Source organism: Dendropsophus ebraccatus, chromosome 3 (genome assembly GCF_027789765.1).
Source record: "Dendropsophus ebraccatus isolate aDenEbr1 chromosome 3, aDenEbr1.pat, whole genome shotgun sequence".
Classification (NCBI taxonomy): Eukaryota; Metazoa; Chordata; class Amphibia; order Anura; family Hylidae; genus Dendropsophus; species Dendropsophus ebraccatus.
In genome coordinates, this window is record NC_091456.1 from 37,018,005 (window position 1) to 37,039,351 (window position 21,347).

Sequence of the window (21,347 nt, forward strand, 5' to 3'; positions counted from 1 at the left end):
TTTATGTTACATTATATATAAAAAAAAGTTAATAAAAAGTGATCAAAATGTCCGATCTTCACAAATATGCTATTAATAAAAACTAGAGATCATGGCGGAAAAAATGACACCCCATACAGCCCCGTAGGTGAAAAAATAAACCAATAGGCCCATTTCATTAATAATTTATTGCAAAAAAAAAGGATTTAATTAAAAAAATATATAACATTAGAGAATCTGTGTAAACCTGCATGTGGTTGTGTTCGGGCTGACCTAGACTAATAGTATCATGTCGCTTTTACCATATAGTGCATTACGTAGACACAGGAACCCCCCAATGGTTACCATATTGCATTCATTTTTACGATTTTACAAATTTCTATCTTTTATAAATAATAATTTTGAGGTTCCGTCATAAATGTTATTGTAGAATGAGAGGAGCCATTACAAAGTACAACTACTCCTGTAAAAAACAAGACCTTACATGGCCTGTAGATAGAAAACTGAAAGTGCTAGAGCTCTTAGAAGGGGGGAGGAAAAAACGAAAACACAAAAATATAAATTTGCATGGTCCACTGGGTCATTTTGGGCCTCAAAGGGTTATTAAAATAATTTTTTTATATTTAATATTAGAGATGAGTGCTACTCAAGCATGTTCAATTCGAATCAATTGGTATTTGAAATGCGAGCGGCTAAAGAAGTTGGATGCAACCCTGTAGCCTTGTTATCCCAGATTCCCAAAGGGCTGCATCCAACTTCTTCAGCCACTGGTTTTCAACCATGGATCGATCTGACTCAACCACGCTGGAGTTGTGCTCATCTCTATACCATACAGTTTAGCATGATATCTAGATGTTAAAGGAAACCTGCCATCACTTTCATGAGTTATTGGGGTGGTCCCCAGCGGCCTCTCTCTGCCCCACCAACATGGATTGATAGCTCTTTCTTTGGGAATAGTAAGAGATCTATCAATGAAGGGCTGCAAGAAGATGACTCATAGTGTAAGGGCAACTCCATTTTTTCCTTTTAGATCAACTTGTGTAGGGGTGGTATTACACGGGACGAATTTTTTGCAATTAACGATAAACGATCTCAAACGACCGCTATGACGAATGATCTTAATCGTTTACCCTATTACACAGGACGATGATCGTTACTTACGGTCATTCTTGCGCTCATCCTTTCGCGGCTGACTAGGAAACGAGCGAACAGCGCATTATTACACCGAATGATGTTCCAGATTCTATTAAACAATCAACGATTTCTCGTTGGTCATTTAATGGTTGCCTGCTATTACACGTAACGATTATCGTATAGATCCGAACGATCTAACAATTTTTTTGAACAATAATCGTTTCATGTAATAAGGCCCCAAGAAAGTGAAAGAGATTTGTAATTAACTTCTATAAAAAAAATCTCCAGTCTTCCGGTACTTATCAGCTGCTGTCATAGACATAGATATGCAGGACATACAGCAGCTAATAAATACTGGAAGACTTGAGATTTTTTTAATAGAAGTAAATTACAAATGTCTGACACCAGTTGATTTGAAAGAGAAAAAAAAAAATCATTAGTGTTGCCCTTTAAAGTGACTGTACCATCAGGCCCGGGCTGAAGCACTAGAGTGCACTAGAAGCACTCCCCCCAGTGGGAGCAAATCCCTGCCCCTCTATGACACTACTCCATTTGAATCAATGGAGCAGTGTCAAAGAGGGGCGGGGGTTTCCTTCCACTTTGGGTGGGGCGGCCCGCCTCTAGTGCTTCAGCCCGGGCCTGATGGCCTGATGGTACAGTTAAGGATGCATGAAAGGGATGATAGGTTCCCTTTAAGATCTAGATAGCATGCTACACTATATGGAATAAAAAAAAATGGTTGAAACGTGAGGCTTAGGCTTTTAATTCTAATGCTGTGTTTAAAATAAAATGTAACATTTTTATTGGACGAACATCTTTTAGGCCAAAAATAGCAGCCGTTATTTGGTGTTAAATGACGGCCGCCCAATAAAAACAGCTGTCATTTTCTTGAACATAGCCTGATTTTTGAAGACCTGTTAAAGTATAGGTTTTATTCTTTAAAGCTCTGTCCCATGGAGTGCGGATTATCTGTATGTCATCCAGGGCAAGCAGCAAGCATCCATGCTGTGTGGCTGCTGGGAGATCACTGACTTCCATGTAGACAAGGGAAGCAGCACCTGCAGCAGAAGGCAGCTCTCAGAACACAGTCAGAGTCACCATCCAGCATGTTGTTCACCACATAATAAGACTCTCAACAGAAATTGCTTTAATATTTTAATGAGCGTGTTGAATTATTGAACGCTGAAACGCTGTATGTTTTGTGTCCGTTCCAGTCTACAAGTAGCTTGAGCTGAGCCGCTGAATGCACGGGGATAGAACTGTACAGGCATAGGGAAAACCTTATTCTACTAAAAAGAAAAAATAAATAAATAAATAAATAAACATAACCTCAAAAAAAACTATCACACATTGTCATATTTAAACTATCATAGTCTATAATAGTATATAATATAGTATAATATAATATATTATAATACTATTGTATTGTTTCATATATAATTAGACGTTATAAAAACCTTCAAGAAAAAAATAATGATACAATTTTAACTATTGTAATAGCTTATATCCTCTCGCTCCAACCTCCCAACCCCCCAAACACACTTCTTAAAGGGGTAGTTCAGCATAAAAAAATCTAAATCAACTGGTGCCAGAGATTTGTAATTCACTTCTATTAAAAAATCTATTTAAAAATCTGACATTTTCCAGTACTTTTCAGCTGCTGTATGTCCTGCAGGAAATGGTTTATTCTTTCTGCTGCCACTTCTGTCAGTGATAGGAACTGTCCAGCAAAATTTCCATAGAAAAACTCTCCTGCTCTCTAGACTCGAAAAAATACACCACTTTCTGCAGGACATACATCAGTACAGAAAGATTTTAGATTTTTTTTTATTAGAAGTAAATTACAAATCTCTGGCACTTTCTGGCACCAGTTGATTTAAAAAAAAAAAAAAAAAAAAAAGTTTTGTTGCTGAACTACTCCTTTAAGCTGACTATACACAAGGCAAGAAACATCCAAACCCACTAGTCACAAGCCTTTGTTGTCTTAGGAGATAAACCAATACCTCTCCCAAATAAAAAAAATATGCTCAGCTAAGCTAAGAGTCTTGCCATACATTTGTCCTTAGATCACGGGTATTCAGACTCAGGGTCCTATTACACTGACCGACCACTACATTTTAGTAGAAGAGTGCCGATCTGCTAGATTGTCGCTCGTTTACTTGACCTATTAGGCGGCATGATAATCGGCCAGTAAGGACTGCATGGACATCGTCAGCTGACAGGCCGCTCAGCCAATCATAGGCCGGGACTGCCGCAGAGAGCACAGAAGACCGGGAGCGCGGAGAGGTAAGGTGTCAGGTGTTTGGGAAATTGGCAGCCATCGGCCGCGCATCGCTATTACACGTAAAGATGCACGGTCGGCGCCCAATGATTTTAGGTCCAAACCTAAATCAATGATCAGATTGGCTAATCGTTGTCTCTATTACACGGAGCGATAATCAACCGATTCAGCCGATTATCGCTCCGTGTAATAGAGCCCACAAAATACAGACAATCCTTCACAGAACTTGTAGTTCTCTATTTTTCCAACCATACTATGTACTGTAACTTACTTGGAACTGTTACTACAATATCAGATCTGCATTAGAATAGGTTTACAATACAAAGGAAGAAGCGCCAACAAAAGTAATACATTATATTGTTGTTCCACCATAACAAACGGATTCCATGTGGCTGATGCTTTTTGATCACAGTCATAGCATCATGCTAAGAGTAAGATCTCATTGATCGAAACGCGTCAGTGTTTATTACTTTTAGATCTATCCTGAACTTCCGGAGCTTCTTCCCTTGTATCCTTCATGGTGAGCCTGGGCACCTGTCAGGGAGTGATTGATTGCAGGTGCGGTGAGCTGGATCGCCTCTTCCTAGTAGGTTTATTACGTTGCATTTCAACCCTCCATTTCTCTCTTCTTCTTTTTTTTTACCAGGATGCTTAAACTGCAGTCAGATTCCAGAGCTCAGTGAACGCCTCAGCTCCCTGGAAGCAAAGGTAATGTCACCTGTGAAAGTTGTCACTTGTTGCTTTGATCCCATAATATACCCTATTCATATTCACTATTTGCTTTGATAGGTTGCAATCATTTTAGCATCCGATACCGCTCAAGGCTATGGATCCCATTCTGAAACCTCTGGGCTATTGGGAAGCCCTCCAGCGCGTGGTAGTCCTGGGGAGGTGGGCATGAAGGGTAGGACGTGAATGATACTGTTTTTCTCTTAATACCATCATTTTTCTTCTTGTTTGATTTCCATTGATGATTGATTTTTACTTTTCATTTCCACCAAATGTTTTTATGGCTGCCATCACACACTGCAGTTTTTTTTAAGCCAAAGTTAAAATTTTATTCCAAAGAAATAGGAAATATACAGGACAGACTGAAGGTGAATTTGTCAGCTGCAATTCACATTCCAACCTTTTGACACTGTTAGATAGTTGTTAGGTCAAGGAGACACATGGTACCTTTCATATATCTGTTCATGCCTCCATAACATAGAAAAAGGATTTTATTCTCTAGTAGAAAGCTTCTGATCTTCTGGGGGCTGCAACACCTCCTCACTCCCTCCTTTCTGACCCTGCTTGATTAACACTTAAAGGGGTAGTGCGGCGCTAAGAAATTATTCACAAAATAACACACATTACAAAGTTATACAACTTTGTAATGTATGTTATGTATGTGAATGGCCCCCTTCCCGTGTTCCCCGCCCCCCGCCCGTGTACCCGGAAGTGTAGTGCAGTATACATACCTGATAATCTTGTTAAAGATGTCATCTTCAGGAGGCCAGCCGACCCGCTCCTGCCGTCCCTCATGCCGGACCCCCTCTGCCGCGTCATAACTGTGCTCAGCCGCTATTGGCTGAGCACAGTTATGTTCAGCCAATCGCGACTGAGCAGCTGAGGGACGGCAGGAGCGGGTCGGCCGGCCTCCCAAAGATGACGTCTTTGACAAGATTACAGACGGAGTCGGTCGACACGGATCAGGTATGTATACTGCACTACATTTCCGGGTACCAGGCGAGGGTCGGGGAACACGGGAAGGGGGCGATTCACATACATAACATACATTACAAAGTTGTATAACTTTGTAATGTGTGTTATTTTGTGAATAATTTCTTAGCGCCGCACTACCCCTTTAACTGCAAGCTGAGCTCCAAGCAGGGTAATGGTCCTTTTACGCGAAGCGATAATTTGCTCAATAGATCGCTCAAAGATTTTGAAGCAACAATTTGGTTTTTATGCCGATCAGCATATCGACGAAGAGAGAAATCGTTTGAAAAATCGTTTTTACGATCACTTTAAGATTGCTTAAGGCCATCTCACACACTCGGATGAATCTTTGAAAGGCTCTTTAGACAAAGTGATCTGTGAATTATCAGCAAGCGACCAACATGTTGAAAGACCAGGACGAAGGATTTCTTGCTTGACGCTTGATTGTTAGCTGTATTTACCCAAGCAGATAATCGCGATCGCTCCATGTAAAAGCACCTTAAGGGATGAGAGGGTAACAGGTGGTACAGCCCCCAGATGATCACTTGGGAGCTTGTCTGACACTTGTCACTGGACAATAAAAGCATTTTTCTACTTTATGGAAGAACAGACGAATATATGAAAAGTACAATGTGTATTCTCTTATCATGAGACTCAAGAATTTCTATTGAAGAATTGGGTGAAAAATGACAGGAAAAAACTGTAACATGCAAACAGACAAGGAATTTTTTCTGGTGTTTTTCCCACCTATAGAAGTCTATGGGATGATAAATTACACTAGGAGCATGGTATAATTAAAAAAAAACTTCCCTATTGACTCTCAACTACAAGCTGTTTTTGAGTCCAAGTATGACTCCAGCCTCAGGCTACATTCACACACCTGTAATTCTGTCCACAATTACAGACAGATTGTGGGTGTCAATCCATAACTGTCTGCGATGTGCACAGATCCATTAATTATAATGGGTGATCCATGCCACAACTATGGTCTAGGGATGAGAATATTTATAGTGGCACAGATCACATCCTCGTCACATATCCATAACAACTACCAATGTGAGTTTGGGTTTTTATAGAAATCAATGGCCCACAATCTGTCCTGATCAGCAATTTCGGACAGAATAAGTCGTACACCCTCCCCCTGAAGAGGCTCCTTGCGGAGTGAAACCTGGTGAGGAGCTTTGCGGTTGTGTTTTTGAATACAGGGTTCTTTTATACCTAGATAGGAGTCTGCTGCAGCTACTTTCAGTATAATTTGATTAGGTTTAGCTTATTTAATCCAGTATTGTATACCTAATCAATCCTCTCTATTACTGGTGTGTATTTTTTATTAGTCACTTGTATATAGCATACACATTTCCATATGTTATGGAAATGTACAGTAGGTGCGTTCGGGCGTACGGGGGCCTATGGCCCTATGCTGGGTTGTTGCTTTTGGATATGTGTCACAGGATGGAGGAAGGAACCAGAAACGGGAGAGGTTGTTGTTCATCCTGTGTCTTCACTTCCATACCAATAAATCCAATTCATTAACCTTTTCCAAGTGTCACTTACACAGCTGTGTGCATCTGACTTTACCATTAGTCATCGTGTTCTTCCATAACTGCTTACCACTGAGCTGATACCATCTCGACATTTTCCTGTTCTCCATCACTTACTGGTATCTTCCTTTTGCAGGGTCTCTGTTGTATCAAGAAAAAGGTTCTTTTTTAGCCCAGGAAGGTGAGTAACATCCATCTCTCAAGGTCTCATACAATTGTTGTATCAGATAGGAGCATAACTTACTGCCAGCCTACTGGTACCCTACAAGTAACTGGAAGACCAGAATATACATATAAAATATATATATATATATATGTATATTCTGGTATATATATATATATATCCTAAAGAGATTTTATTGTTTATTAGGGAAATGCATATAAAATATATACCATATACCAGATTTAATGTCTTATTTTTTTTTTTTTTTTTTACATTTAGGCATAAATACTAGGAAAGGTCCCATAGGTCCAATGGGTACTCCAGGAAGTCAGTGGTCACCAGGCATGAAAGGTCCAGCTGGGCCACCAGGTGGGATAGTAGTCAGTGTGAATACTCCTTTCTTTATTTTATTTTAAACTAATATGAATTTCCATATGAGCCACTACGGTTTACTTTATTTTACATCTGTCTAGTACAGTACTTATATCACAGTTCATTATTGGACCGTTATATATTTGCTCATGCCTTTTGGGAAAATGACTATTGGTCTGAATGTGGACATTTACATTATTCAACCAGAATGTTCATTGACATCTTGTAAACACAAATGACTAATAAGTCAGGTACTTTTATGTGAATAATGCATAATCACTGTTTAAAGGAGAAGTTGCAGGGACACAAGGGTAAAATAACAAAGGGTCCTGACTCACCTGCCCCTGTGTCTCTTCTCTCTGGCGCTGCTGATGTCACGACATGGCTGATAGACTGGCCGTTCAGCCTGTCAGTGACTGGGGCGGGATGCTGCTCCAGTCACTGATTAGCTAAGCATGCTGTATATCAGCCAGGACGAGCATTTTCCCCCTAATCATGATGTCATTACAACTTGGGGAAAAATACCTTCTGTTGGGGGTCCCGGTGTCCATTGTGGGCACAGGGAGAGGTAAGAAATGTTTCATTGTCAGACTCTCCCCTGCCCCTGCTGCCTGTCAAAAGTTATCTGAAGCCAGACTTTTCCTTTAATGAGATGTTAAAGGAGCACTATAGAATTTTTTTGTATTTTTATGTATTGTGCTGCACAGGCTTATCTATGCCTTCTGTTTACCTGTTTTAGCTAAAGTTGAAGGCATGTTTTTTTTTTTTTTTTAGCCATATTGATTCCTATATCCACACTGAAATGTTTCCTACATTTCACATGAAGCCTCTACCTTTACAGAAGGAGAGGAGGAGGAGTCTCCTCGCTGGTGCTCAAACTTATTACTTAGGTGCTTTGACCTATAATCATAACTGAGCTGTTTTAGGGTCTGTCCACACGTACAGACTCGCAGCATAAATCTCGCTGCGAGTCTGGCAGGTCCTGGCAGTTCCCAGGTCTGAAAGACATCTGCGAGAATGCAATTCTGCGGCCCCCTTAACCCCTTCGGCTCCCACTCCACAGCGTACATACATTACCTCTCTTTGCTGCACGGGGTCCCTTTGTACTGCTCTCCCGCCGAGCCAATCAGTGTGTTGCCCAGCCACAGCCACTGACTGGCTGGGCGGGAGAGCAGTACATTGGGACCCCGTGCAGCAAGGATAGGTAATTTATACAAGCTGCAGAGTGGGAGCCAAGCGGGAGCCGAAGGGGTTAAGGGGGCGGCTGAATTACATACTGGCAGCTGTCTTTTAGTGACAGGGAACTGCCAGGACCTGCCAGACTCGCAGCCAGATCTATGCTGCGAGTCTGTACGAGATTTATGCTGCGAGTCTGTACGTTTGGACAGACCCTTATAAAGATTTGATGTTGTAAGGCTATTTTTACACATTGAATGACTGAAGGGTCCCTAAACAAGAACACTTCACCTATAATAATGTCTTAAATTAAAAGGTAGACAATCTACACCTAAGTGAAAGCAAAACATCCACCAAAGTACAACAGATAAAAAACAAAACAAATGCATAGAGCAATGTTGCTTTGGAGGACATATTGACAGATACGTATATGTACACTGGAGCCTGTCAGTCCCTATACGGTGCACCATGCTATCCCTCCTCGCTCAGGGTGAAGCGAAGTAATCGCTCGAACACGGGCAGCCCCTGCCCCGTGCTACCCCTAATGCCACTAACCCTACACTGGCCCCTTCCTAACCTCCCGACATTTGTGTGACACCTAAGATACTCATCAGGGGAGTCTCTTATAGGTAGCAGTATAGATACAGTACAACACAACAAACAATCAATAGTTGTGGTAATATGTACTTGACATGAGCATGCTAGCAGTGGTCAGACATGCTAAGACAGTTAGTCAACAGGTTACGATAATGGCAACCTGACAGTGGTAAGGTAAGCCTAAGTAAGCCTAACTCATGTGGCCCTCCGGCTGCAATTAGCATTGGGTGCAGAGCATATGGCTTCACTGAAGCCATACACTCTGCACCCAATAAATTCAGTGCATTCAATTGAGGTCAGTCAAAATGGGGTAATAACGGCCGTCATTTTACAAAGAAGTGGATTCCTTTTTTTTTTTTTTTTTTTTTTTACTTAGTATTAACATAGCATATAACATTAATATACTGCGAAATATGTATTAAAGGAGAAGTCCGGCGAAAATTTGATAAAAGTATTGTATTGCCCCCCCCAAAAGTTACACAAATCCCCAATATACACTTATTACAGGAAATCCACATAACATGCTTTTTTCCCCTGTACTTACTACTGCATCAAGGCTTCACTTCCTGGATAAAATAGTGATGTCACTTCCTGGACAAAATAGTGATGTCACGACCCAACTCCCAGAGCTTTGCGGGCTGTGGCTGCTGGAGAGGATGATGGCAGGGGGACATTGAGGGACACAGGGCATTGGGGGGACACTGAGCATCCCTCTACCATCATCCTCTCCAGCAGCCACAGCCCGCACAGCTCTGGGAGTCAGGTCGTGACATCACCATTTTATCCAGGAAGTGACATCACCATTTTATCCAGGAAGTGAAGCCTTGATGCAGTAGTAAGTGCAGGGAAAAAAGCACTTTATAAGCATTTCCCGTAATAACTGTATATTGGTGATTTGAATAACTTTTGGGGGGTAATACAATACTTTAACAAAAAATTTTGTCGGACTTCTCCTTTAAATGCACAATAGCCAATATGGGTTGTTGCGCTATAGCTAAACTACTAATAAATACCAAAAATGATGATCCACAACTGATAACAAACAAAGGGGGGCCAGTACTACACTGTAAGTAACAAATCGCATAGGCACAAGTAAATTGTATAAGTAGTACATGAAAACACCAGATACAAGAAGGCAACCGCATTATGAACATGTGCAAAATGCACTACTAAAGTGCATGAAGTATTCCTGTAAGTAATAGATGTATACTCCAGAAATGGCCCTGTTCCCCCTAATTCTCCTATGAGAGCATATGTACTGTATACACACACTCTATACACAGGTATTGAGACAGTCAGCTTTCAGAACTTTCAGTATTGTGTGAAACTAAACTATTGTATAGAACGCCTTAGGTAATTTCTGCAATGCCGATCATTCTTTGGAATATTTTTGGGCAAAGAATGAAATGAGGTTATTTCATTGTGACCTTATATATAAGAGGATGCCTAGCTCCTCTATAGTAGATGTATATATCAGACAGCGATGGGGGAGACTTTAATAATATCCTGAAACCTGTAAATCCTCACTAATTAAAATACAATAAACAACAGAGATGAGAGAATCTTATTAACAAGCAAAAGAGAACATTGCATCCATGACATTAGACAGAGATGAGAAAAAGTATTAGCAAACAATTATCTGAAAGCCAACATTACCTCATTTTGGTCGTTTATTTATTGCCGCAGCCTAAACCTGAATGACATTTTGAATTGCACAGAACCTTTTTTAGTTTGGCACTTCGCCCTAAACTTGCACTTATCAAACCCTTGCTTAGTTGTTTATCCATAGGGATGTCTTCCAATGTCAATGTAATACATAAGGTGTGTATGTTAACATGGCTGTGTTAGGTCACAATAAGGTCTCGGAATACTTAAGTGGAACTCCATTAAGAAAAATGTAGCCCTGTTCAATCTCCACCAATCATCTAAGCTTGTGTGTAATAGGTTTCTATTACATGAATTGGACTGTTTGTCTGCAGCACATCCTGACTCACACCTGAAGCTGCTGAAAATCCTTACTTCCTGGTCCACTCTGTCTCCACTCCTCTGTCCTCCCACTCCCTTCTGTGACCCAGGTCACATGATCTCTGTCTCTTCTGTTGCCATACAGGCTGTAACACTTTATCTGTAACCTCGCCCATCACTGACATCTGACAGTGATAACCTGGCCACGGGTGGGGAAACAACAGCCTCTCCTGAGTAGTATAGGGGTAAGGAGACACTGTTGTTTCACATGTCTCTCTAATCTATCTATGTAGATGAATGAATAAATAGATAGATAGATAGATAGATAGATAGGAGATAGATAGATAGACTGATCTTTACCTATGATCTATGATCGACAATCCTACCTGCTGACACCAGAATCTCCTAGAGTAGTGCTGCCCTCATCTCGACATACATAGATAGATACTGTGTAAAGCAGAAGCGGAACAAGCCAGTGGTAGCCAAATACTGCAAGATAGGGGCAGGTGCCCCACATTTGGTTCTGAGGTGCTATGCATGCTGGGAGATGTAGTTTCCCAGGCAAATGCCATGATGTAAAACTGGGATAATTTGTAAAAGTTTTAATCTGGGACTAGGAGCAGCACAGACAAGCGAGAAAGGTGTCAAACATTTAGCGGGGGAATGGTGAATGCACCTATATGCTTTTTGTGCATTTTTTCATGGGATTGCTGGAGTTCCCCTTTATGGCTTCTTTCACTTGTTTGCAATACAGATGCAAGTCCTAGACCTAGCATGGGTCTAATTGCCTGAATTGTGCCTATAATGTGAATACAAATATACATCCGTATTATTTACACATGGCCTTAATCTGGATTCATACAGAAAGACTTAAGTAGATAGGGCTGCATAACACACCTTATGGACTGCCTCCATCCCTGAATATGAACCAATTTAGGGCTCCCCATTTCAACACCATTATAAAACAAAGGAGAGACCAGCTAGATTACCATGTAGTCCTTTTGTTCTGGCAGGAGGAGAGCATGAACCATCACCAGAGCGAGGAAAAGCCTTTCTCATTCTTGATATGGTGAGCCTGTATGTACCTCTTTCATATATAGTAACTATATGATATAACCTATGAAACAGATCTCGGCTTACCAATCCTTTACTATGGGCATCAGAGATCATATGTACTGCATTAATCTCTATGAGAGGTCTTGCAATGTAAACGGCGTAAGTGCAAAAAAAATGTGCAAGTGCAAAATTGCTGATTTTTAGTCACATCAGATCTGGAAAAATTATAATAAAAAGTAATCAAAAAGTTGCCTATACTTCAGCAAGTTATCAATTGAAAGTGCAGATCATGGCACAAAAATGACACCTCACACAGCCCCATAGACCAAAAGATAACGGTAATAGAGTAATTCTAAAAACATTTAGTTGTTTTTTTTAAAGGTTTTAATTTTTTTTAAAAACAGTCGGATAAAATAAAAGTTACATAAGTTGCCTAATGTTGTAATCATACAGACTTGAGGAATATAGATAACATGTCAGTTTTAGCATAGGTCAAATGGCGTAAACACAAAATGTCCGAAATTTCACTGTGCAAATATTTTTCTACCCCGATTTTGCAGTATATTTTATGGAAAAGTTAAGTCTGTCATTGTAAAGTATAATTGGTTTTTACAAAAAATAAGGTCTCATATGGGTCTGTAGGTAAAAAAAAAACCAATTGCCCAGTTATTGGATAAGTATGCCTATTCTATTATTCCGTTCTCTTACTTTGTCTGTTATCCTTCCTAGCTCTAAATATGTACTCCTGTATAGTAAAGCAGTATAATCATGTTCCCGTGGTATAAAAGCTCTTTTTTTATATACCACAGTATAAGTCCCGTTACTCTCTAAACCTGTTCTCTTTGTGATTTCTGAAAGCCCTGGCACAGAACAATGGACATAACTGTTTTCTATGATCTTACAGAATAAATATCTATAGAGTAGTCAACATTAGGACTCCATTATTGATTGTTCTTCATGCCTTGGGGAACAAATGGCAAGTGTGCGCATAGAAAGGAAAAGAGAGAAAATTCCAGTGCTGGGGTGTAACTACCACTATAGCAGCCATAGCGGTTGCTATGGGGCCCACCACATCAGGGGGGCCCCACTGCCTGCTCTTGCAATACACTGGGCCCCCTGAACTGTCATAATTTTCAGCACCAAGTGGACAGCTTAGGGTCAGGAAGGAAGGAAGAGGGGCCCAATCAAAAGTTTGTTATGGGGCCCAGCCATTTCTGGTTACGCCAGTGTCACTGTGCAGTGATTTCCGATGGACATCGGCAATGCAATTGTCATCTGGAGCATCACCGGGAGGAGAGGGTAAGTATTACAGGCTCTTTTAAGGAGTAGAGTGGGTTTTGCCCTGGTCTCTAGCATAACAGGTTCCTTTTAAAGGAAAGGGAGTCTAGTGAGTAATTCTATCATTGACTAACACTGTTCACTGGATTCCTTAAAGGGGTTATCCAGCTAAAACTTTTTCTTTCAAATCAACTGATTTCAGAAAGTTATATAAATTTGTAATTTACTTCTATTTACTTCTGTATGTCCTGCAGGAAATGGTGTTTTCTTTCCAGTCTGACACTGCGCTCTCTGCTGACATCTCAGGCCGAGACAGGAACTGTCCAGAACAGGAGAGGTTTTCTATAGAAATTTTCTGCAGCTCTGGACAGTTCCTGTCTCAGACAGAGATGTCAGAAGAGCACTGTGTCAGACTGAAAAGAAAAAAAAAACTTCCTGCAGGACATACAGCAGCTGATATGTATGGGATTTTTAAATAGAAGTAAATGCTATACAACTTTCGGAAACCAGTTGATTTGAAAGAAAAAGATTTCCGCTGGACAACCCCTTTAAAAACCCATCTCAAAGGAGAAATGCAGCATGTGTGTAGAGCTGCGGTGTGGGTTTAGGATTGTGAAATCAAGCTGTGAATAGTCTTTTTTGTATTTGTACTATTTTTTTTTTTCTTCTAAAAATTATTAATTAAACCCAAATATTGAAGTCTACTGATCTACATTATGTCCTGAATGTATCTATACACATAGATTATGATAGGGATCTGTATACTTATTTACTTTCCTTCCTACCCTTGGGCTACTTCCTGGATTTCTTTCTATTTCATGGTGTTTCTAAATGACATATATAATATTTCAAGTGCTACAAAAACATGGCCACTTTTCCCCCTCTCTTGTCTCCAGTTCAGGTGTGGTTTGCAATTAAGCTCCATTTACTTCAATGGAACTGAGTTTGAAACCCCACCCAATCTGCAGACAAGAGAGGGGAAAAGTGGCCATGTTTTGTAGCGCTGGATAACCCCTTTAAGTCATCTCTAAACTTTAACAGTCTTATCATTCTCACACACTAGGTCCACCTGGTGCTCCAGGACCCCCAGGAAGAGATGGTGCAGCCGGTACACCTGGTGAGAGAGGCCCCCCTGGGCCATCAGGCCCTCCTGCTCCAGCCATGCAAAGATTAGTGGATCAAGGTAACTATTACAGTTATTTGACCCTATAAACTTTATTTCTTTATACAGATTGGGGTGGAGCATTGTGAAGATATGTCTCAGTATAACTAATCTCTATTATTCTTATCTGAATGAAGGAAATTTTTGTTTTGGTAAAAATATTAAACGTTAGGGGCTTGACTTGACTTACCATGTGAAACCATATATTTTCTCTATAGGAATATCTGCAGCACAAATGACATTCTAGCCAGCATGTGTCTTCTCACATTTTACCAGCAGATGGCAGTCTTTACTGATTTTAGAATCATAGATTGAAATCCACATCATTTTGTTTTTATTCCGTTATCAATCCCATCCATGATCTATTATTGATTAATATGCAAAATCTAATGCATCACAAAATGTGTCAGTTCTCTGTCGTTAATGTAGCATGAGTAATGTAGTAATGTTTTCGGACCAACTGATGTCAGAAAGTTATATAGATTTATAAACGAGTTCTCATAAAAGCAAAAAAAAAAACCCTGGTACTTATCAGCTGCTGCATGTCCTGCAGGAAGAGGTGTAGTCTTTCCAATCTGACACAGTGCTCTCTGCTGCCACCTCTGTCCATGTCAGGAACTGTCCAGAGCAGAAGCAAATCCCCATAGAAAACTCCTCCTGCTCTGGACAGTTCCTGACATGGACAGAGGTGGCAGCAGAGAGCAGAGAGTGTCATACTGGAAACAATATATCACTTCCTGCAGGGCATACAGAGACAAGTACTAGAAGGATATGGGAGTGTACGTAATTTTTACTGGTCCATAATTCTTGCAGAGGTAACGTCCATCACATCTGCAAAAAATACAGATTACTGATGCACTACAAGCATAATATACGGGCCTGAAAACTACTGAGTGGGAAAATGAGGCCTTCATTTACAAATCTGTATAACTTTCTGACACCAGTGGATTTAAAAACTTTTTTTTTCCTCGGAGTACCCCTTTAATACATTGATTGTACCAGGACATAACATGATTGCTCCCCTAGAGCATCCACGACTCATTTTGGGACTTGGCTTACACTTGACTTATCACTATAGAGAACATTTTACCATTGCTCCAGATCCCAAGGCAGTATGCTATGGCTAAGTTCACACAAAATAAGAAACTTTATTCTTACCTGTCCAGGCTCCCCCAGTGTCCTTAAAGCTTGTGCCTGCTCCCCGCAGCCGTCACTCATACTTCTGAGCCGATCTCTGAAGTGAAAGGCCGCTCAGCCAATCACTGGCCGTGGCACTTTCTCGCCAGTGATTGGCTGAGCGCCCTGTCACTTCAGAGATCGGCTCAGAAGTATGAGTAGTGGCTGCGGGGAGCAAGCAGAAGCTAGAGGACACGGGGAGGGGGGAAAGGTAAAGTATAAATTTTGGTGTTTTCCACTTAAAGGGGTTGTCCGGCGCAAAAAAATTATTCACAGAATAACACACATTACAAAGTTATACAACTTTGTAATGTATGTTATGTCTGTGAATGGCCCCCTTCCCCGTGTCCCACCACCCCCACCCATGTAACCGGAAGTGTGGTGCGCTATACATACCTGTCACGTGCCGACCACGGTCTCCGATCCTCAGCAGTGACGTCTTCTTCGGGCGGCCAGCGGATCTTCCCGAGTGCCGGCCGCCCTCTGCAGCGTCATCCGAAGCTCAGCCGCGATTGGCTGAGCATAACTGTGCTCAGCCAATCGCGGCTGAGCGGCTGATGACGTGGCCACGTCATCAGCTGCCCAGCTGCGATTGGCTGAGCACAGTTATGCTCAGCCAATCGCGGCTGAGCTTCGGATGACGCTGCAGAGGGCGGCCGGCACTCGGGAAGATCCGCTGGCCGCCCGAAGAAGACGTCACTGCTGAGGATCGGAGACCGTGGTCGGCACGTCACAGGTATGTATAGCGCACTACACTTCCGGGTACACGGGTGGGGGGGGGTGGGACACGGGGAAGGGGGCCATTCACAGACATAACATACATTACAAAGTTGTATAACTTTGTAATGTGTGTTATTCTGTGAATAATTTTTTAGTGCCGGACAACCCCTTTAAAGTGTCACTGTCTTTTTTTCCTTTTTTTTTTTTTTTTTAGAAATCAATAGTACAGTAACAAACTTTGTAATTGGGTTTATTAGGCAAATACGCCATTATCTGCATTCAAAAAGCCTTTCCCCAGGTCCCACCCTCCTCCTCTCTCTTATTCACTGCTCATTATCAGGAAATCTCCACTCTTTTACATTAGTCAAGCCCTGTCTGTTCTATGGAGAGGGGAGGGAGGAGGGAGATTAGTCGCCAGAAGAGAGCAGAGAAGGATTACACAGGGGGACCTGTGTGAAAGCCGGGATTCAGAGGTCAGAGAGGTTGGTGCTGACTTAGAGGAGATAGACAGTGATGTAGCTGTAAATTAACTCTTTGTTGTCCTGTTTTGGTGCCTCATCTCCCTCCACCCCTCCACTCTCCATAAGAGAACCATAGGGACAGGGGGGAGAGCTTCAAACTGCTTTTTCATGATAAAAAAGCATTTTTCGGCTAATAAACCCAATTACAAAGTTTCGCCTGTACAAATCGCCTGTACTATTGATTTCTGCAAAAACAAATTTAAAAGACAGTGACACTTTAAGGCAAGGACTGCACGGACATCGCTAACGGGGTCTGGCTATTTATTGCTCCAGTGCTGCTGTTACTGCTAGTGTTTAGATAGATAGGTGAATATGTATATTTTATGTATAGGGATACATATATATATATATACACTCTATCAAATTGGGAAGAAAAGTCCTGGCATATCAGGAGAAGGAATCCTACAAGCTTACACTTTAAGGACGCACATTTCTAAAAGTTAATTGTGCTAATTTATGTTTTTAGATCTGTTTAACTCAAATCATTTTACTCAGAATGGAAGACAACCCATTCAGGGGCCAAGAGGCCCTCCAGGACCATCAGGTAGCTATGGTCATCTCATGTTTCATCTCTTTAAGTTGTTTCCATAACATGAGTACTATATATTTAACCATTTTGTTTGCCTAAAAGGGCCACCAGGACCTCAGGGACAACCTGGACCACCAGGACCAATGGGAAAGAATGTAAGTTGAGGCTAATTTTGTATACAATATGGTTAGGATGTCTTTACATGGAATCTGTCAGCTGTAATTCACATACTAAACTGCTGACACTGTTAGATAGCTGTTAGAGCAAGGAGACACATGGTACCTTTCATTTATCCAGCTGTGCTTCCAGGACATAGAAAAACATAGCCAAAGAGGCTTTTCCTGGCACCTGAATAGCTACAAGCATTCATTATGATCCTGTGAGCTCCAAAACTGTTAAAGCAGAACTCCAGGCTGGGGTGATTTTTGGTGATTTTTGAGTGTTGGGGAGGGGGAGAATGAAAGAAGTAAGATGCTCTCACCTTCCCCGCTCCAGCGCTGGTTCCAGTATCTCATAGTCCCTCGGGCCTGGATGTTTCTGGGTCTGAGTGGGGACCTGGGACATCATGTATTAGGCCCGATCAGTCAGTCAGCGGCCGAGGCGAGACCCTGCTATGGCCACTGGCTGGCTAAATGGGCCTGGTTCTCCTTTAGGCTGGGTTCACACTACGTATATTTCAGTCAGTATTGTGGTCACACAATGTTGAAATTGAGTGGATGCCCGCCATTTAATGGCAAATATTTGCTGTTATTTTAAAACAACGGCCGCTATATTGAAATAATGGCAGTTTACTGTTATATGGCGGCCATCCACTCAATTTCAACATTGTGTGAACAGATCCTTTCTGTGTTTTTAATCCACTCCTGGTTTTGGTTGCTATGAGGACCACAATACTGACTGAAATATAAGTAGTGTGTACCCAGCCTTAAAGTGATACTGTCACCCCCTTTACTATATGTGCTATTCTCAGCACCATCCACAAGGTTAAAGAGGGCTTCCAGCTGAAATCTTTCATTCAAATCAACTGGTTTTAGAAAATTATACGGATTTGTAATTTACATCTATTTAAAAATCTCCAGTCTTCCCATACTTATCAGCTGCTGTATGTCCTGCAGGAAATGTTTTCTTTTCTGTCTGACACAGTGCTCTCTGCTGCCAGCAGGAGAGGTTTTCTATGGGGATTTGCTGCAGCTCTGGACAGTTCCTGTCAGGACAGAGGTGTCAGCAGAGATCACTGTGTCAGACTGGAGAGAAAACATTTTTTGCAGGACATACAGCAGCTGATAAATATGGGAAGACTGGAGATTTTTGAATATAAGTAAATTACAAATCTATATAACTTTCTGAAACCAGTTGATTTCAAAGAAAAAGATTTTCGATGGATAACCCCTTTAAATGCTGCATATTCGATATATACCTGCAAAAAACTTACCATTGTCTTCTTTCTGCTGTAAATATGCTTTATTTCATCAGTGTACAGTGGCTAGATTAAAGTACAACCGGACAAATAACATATTCCCATATAGAGAATAAAGTGCAGAGAAAGACAATAAATTAGTGTTATATATTATATTATAGATATAATATGTTATATATATTATAGATATAGATAGATATTATATAATATGTTGTATATATTATAGATAAGAATATATGGATTTATATGAATATCACCAGATAAATTTGGTGCTATTTATACAATTTTTTATTTTTTGTTCTAACATTAGTTGAAAAGCCGATGTTAGGGTGCGTTCACACCTACAGGATCTGCAGCAGATTTGATGCTGTGTTCAGTTATTTGAATGAAATCTGCTGCAGAAAATCAGCTGCAGATCCTGTAGGTGTGAACGCACCATTAAAATGCTACAAAAACGCACAGTGTGAACACAACCTGAACTTTTTATGCCACATTCATACTTTATGAATATATGATTTGTAATGAAGATATACAACTAATGGAACACCATTTGATGGTTTTGTGTTGCTGTGCAGGGATTACCTGGCCCACCTGGAAGAGATGGTCCCAGGGGGGAGAAAGGAGACAGTGTGAGTACAGATAAATATAGCACATTGCATTATTTCATGGTGATGATGGTGACTTACAGATCTCTCACAATGTAGGGTGCACCTGGCCTGCCAGGAGAGTCTGGGGCAAAGGGGGAAATGGTAAGTATTGTAAGCATGTCATCAATCCCATGTTAGCTGTGTGGTTTTACTCTTTACTATCCCATAATTATTTGAAATTTTAGTTTTTATGATCCTTTCTATATCTTCTCAGGGCCTTCCTGGGCAGAAAGGTGAACCTGGGGAGAAAGGGGAGCCGGTAAGAATCTCCTTACTTCCATGCTTCTTCCAAACTTGTTCCATTTCCACACCACCTAACCACCATTGCAGATCCCTGACATATGCTGTACAGAGGATTTTATGAGATCATATCCTAAACTGATATTAATACAGAACTGCAATCTCACATCTCATGGACTGGAGATCCACCTTGTTCACATGCAATATACCTTACTGGCTAATAATAATAATAATTTCATATATAGCTATCCCAATAGCTCCATTCTCTCCCCAGAAGAAGAATTAAACCGGCAAGCATATACTATATATAAATGATGCCAACTGAGTCTTCCAGCCAATCCCATTTACTGTTCTCTAAGGGCCGTATTAGACGGCTTGACATTTCCCTGTAAGCGAGCGCCAATCTGCTGTGGAATAGAAGGCAAGGATCAGCCGACATCGTTCATGACGGCTGATCTTTGCAGTCGTTTGTTTCTCAACATGTTGAAAAACAAGTGACTGATATAGCAGCGATCTGCTGCTGTCGTCTTGTGGAATAGGAGCTGCAGCAGCAGACCGCTGCTATATGCTATGGGCTGCCCGGACGATCTAGTGATCACCCGGGTAGCCCCCCTGCACCTCCCCCGGCCCTCCCGCTCTCTGCCACCGTGTGGAATAGCGACAGCAGTGAGCGGGGAACGAGGAGCAAACGAGCGCTGACAGCCCATCGGCCCATAGGGCCTTAACTTCTTCAGCCACCGGTAAAAAAATGTAAACTTAGCTTATCTGTAATAGAAAGTAAGCAGTTCTTCCCAGGATGTAGCTATAGAGGATTCAGGAGCAGAAGCGGCACAAGGGTCCTTGTGTGACTACTTCTTCTATCAGGGGTGTCAAACTCAGACCTTCCAGCAGTTGCAAAACTACAATTCCCATCATGCCTGAACAGCCAAAACTTAAGCTTTTAGCTGTCCATGCATGATGGGAATTGTAGTTTTGTAACAGCTGGAAGGTCTGAGTTTGACACCTGTATTCTACATGCTTATATCTACACCCCTAGGCAGAACTACTTACATATTCTTTATTTCCTTCCCTTACCGATCACCTCAATAAATCTGTTTAGTGCTCAGTATGAAGTATCTATTTTAACATCCACCGAAAACTAAGTACACAGTAACATAAATTGGGATTATATTACCTTAGTTAACTGAAGGAGAAAAATAGTTATATTATAACAAATGGAAGGTGACAGGGCACATATTTCAGCCAGTCAGGCATAAAGGTTAGAAATCCAGAGTTGTATTGAGTTAATGAATGAGAAACACTCCATGCATACACGTACACCTCTCCTGCCAATGCACCATGATGTCCAGCATGATTTGTGTTTTGGTGTGATGGTCCCTCCATAAGGAATGATACAGGTGTTGGGGTTCCCTTTGTTTTGCCCACTCCCCTTACCCCACATCCTGCTGTTTGGGGTTGTCCCTTTATTTGGTACTAACAGATAAAGCATAGTATAAATGTCAAGTAAAAATAATAATATTAAGGACTGTTGCACCATTTCTCCCCATGGTTGGATAGCAATTTTGCCGATAAACATTTTATGCCTTGCTCAAACATTCCAGATTTGTTCGGCATTTTCAGAGCAACTCAAATAAAAACACATACTTGCCTACCTATGTTCCCCAGGACTCCCCCCTCCCAGCTGCTGCTTTA

At 41.2% G+C, this 21,347-nt stretch overlaps 1 protein-coding gene across 4 annotated transcripts in view; it reads left to right on the top strand.

The window, feature by feature from the left end:
• EMID1 (EMI domain containing 1) overlaps window positions 1-21,347 on the top strand; it is a 70,221-nt gene that overhangs the window by 29,549 nt on the left and 19,325 nt on the right. For all 4 annotated transcript variants that reach the window (XM_069961436.1, XM_069961439.1, XM_069961438.1 and 1 more), the window contains exons 5-14: window positions 4,041-4,102; window positions 4,184-4,298; window positions 6,773-6,817; window positions 7,079-7,168; window positions 14,307-14,426; window positions 17,289-17,366; window positions 17,454-17,506; window positions 19,344-19,397; window positions 19,473-19,517; window positions 19,630-19,674. In XM_069961436.1, coding sequence (XP_069817537.1) covers window positions 4,041-4,102; window positions 4,184-4,298; window positions 6,773-6,817; window positions 7,079-7,168; window positions 14,307-14,426; window positions 17,289-17,366; window positions 17,454-17,506; window positions 19,344-19,397; window positions 19,473-19,517; window positions 19,630-19,674 — 707 coding nt within the window. The remainder of the gene's footprint in view (window positions 1-4,040; window positions 4,103-4,183; window positions 4,299-6,772; window positions 6,818-7,078; window positions 7,169-14,306; window positions 14,427-17,288; window positions 17,367-17,453; window positions 17,507-19,343; window positions 19,398-19,472; window positions 19,518-19,629; window positions 19,675-21,347) is intronic.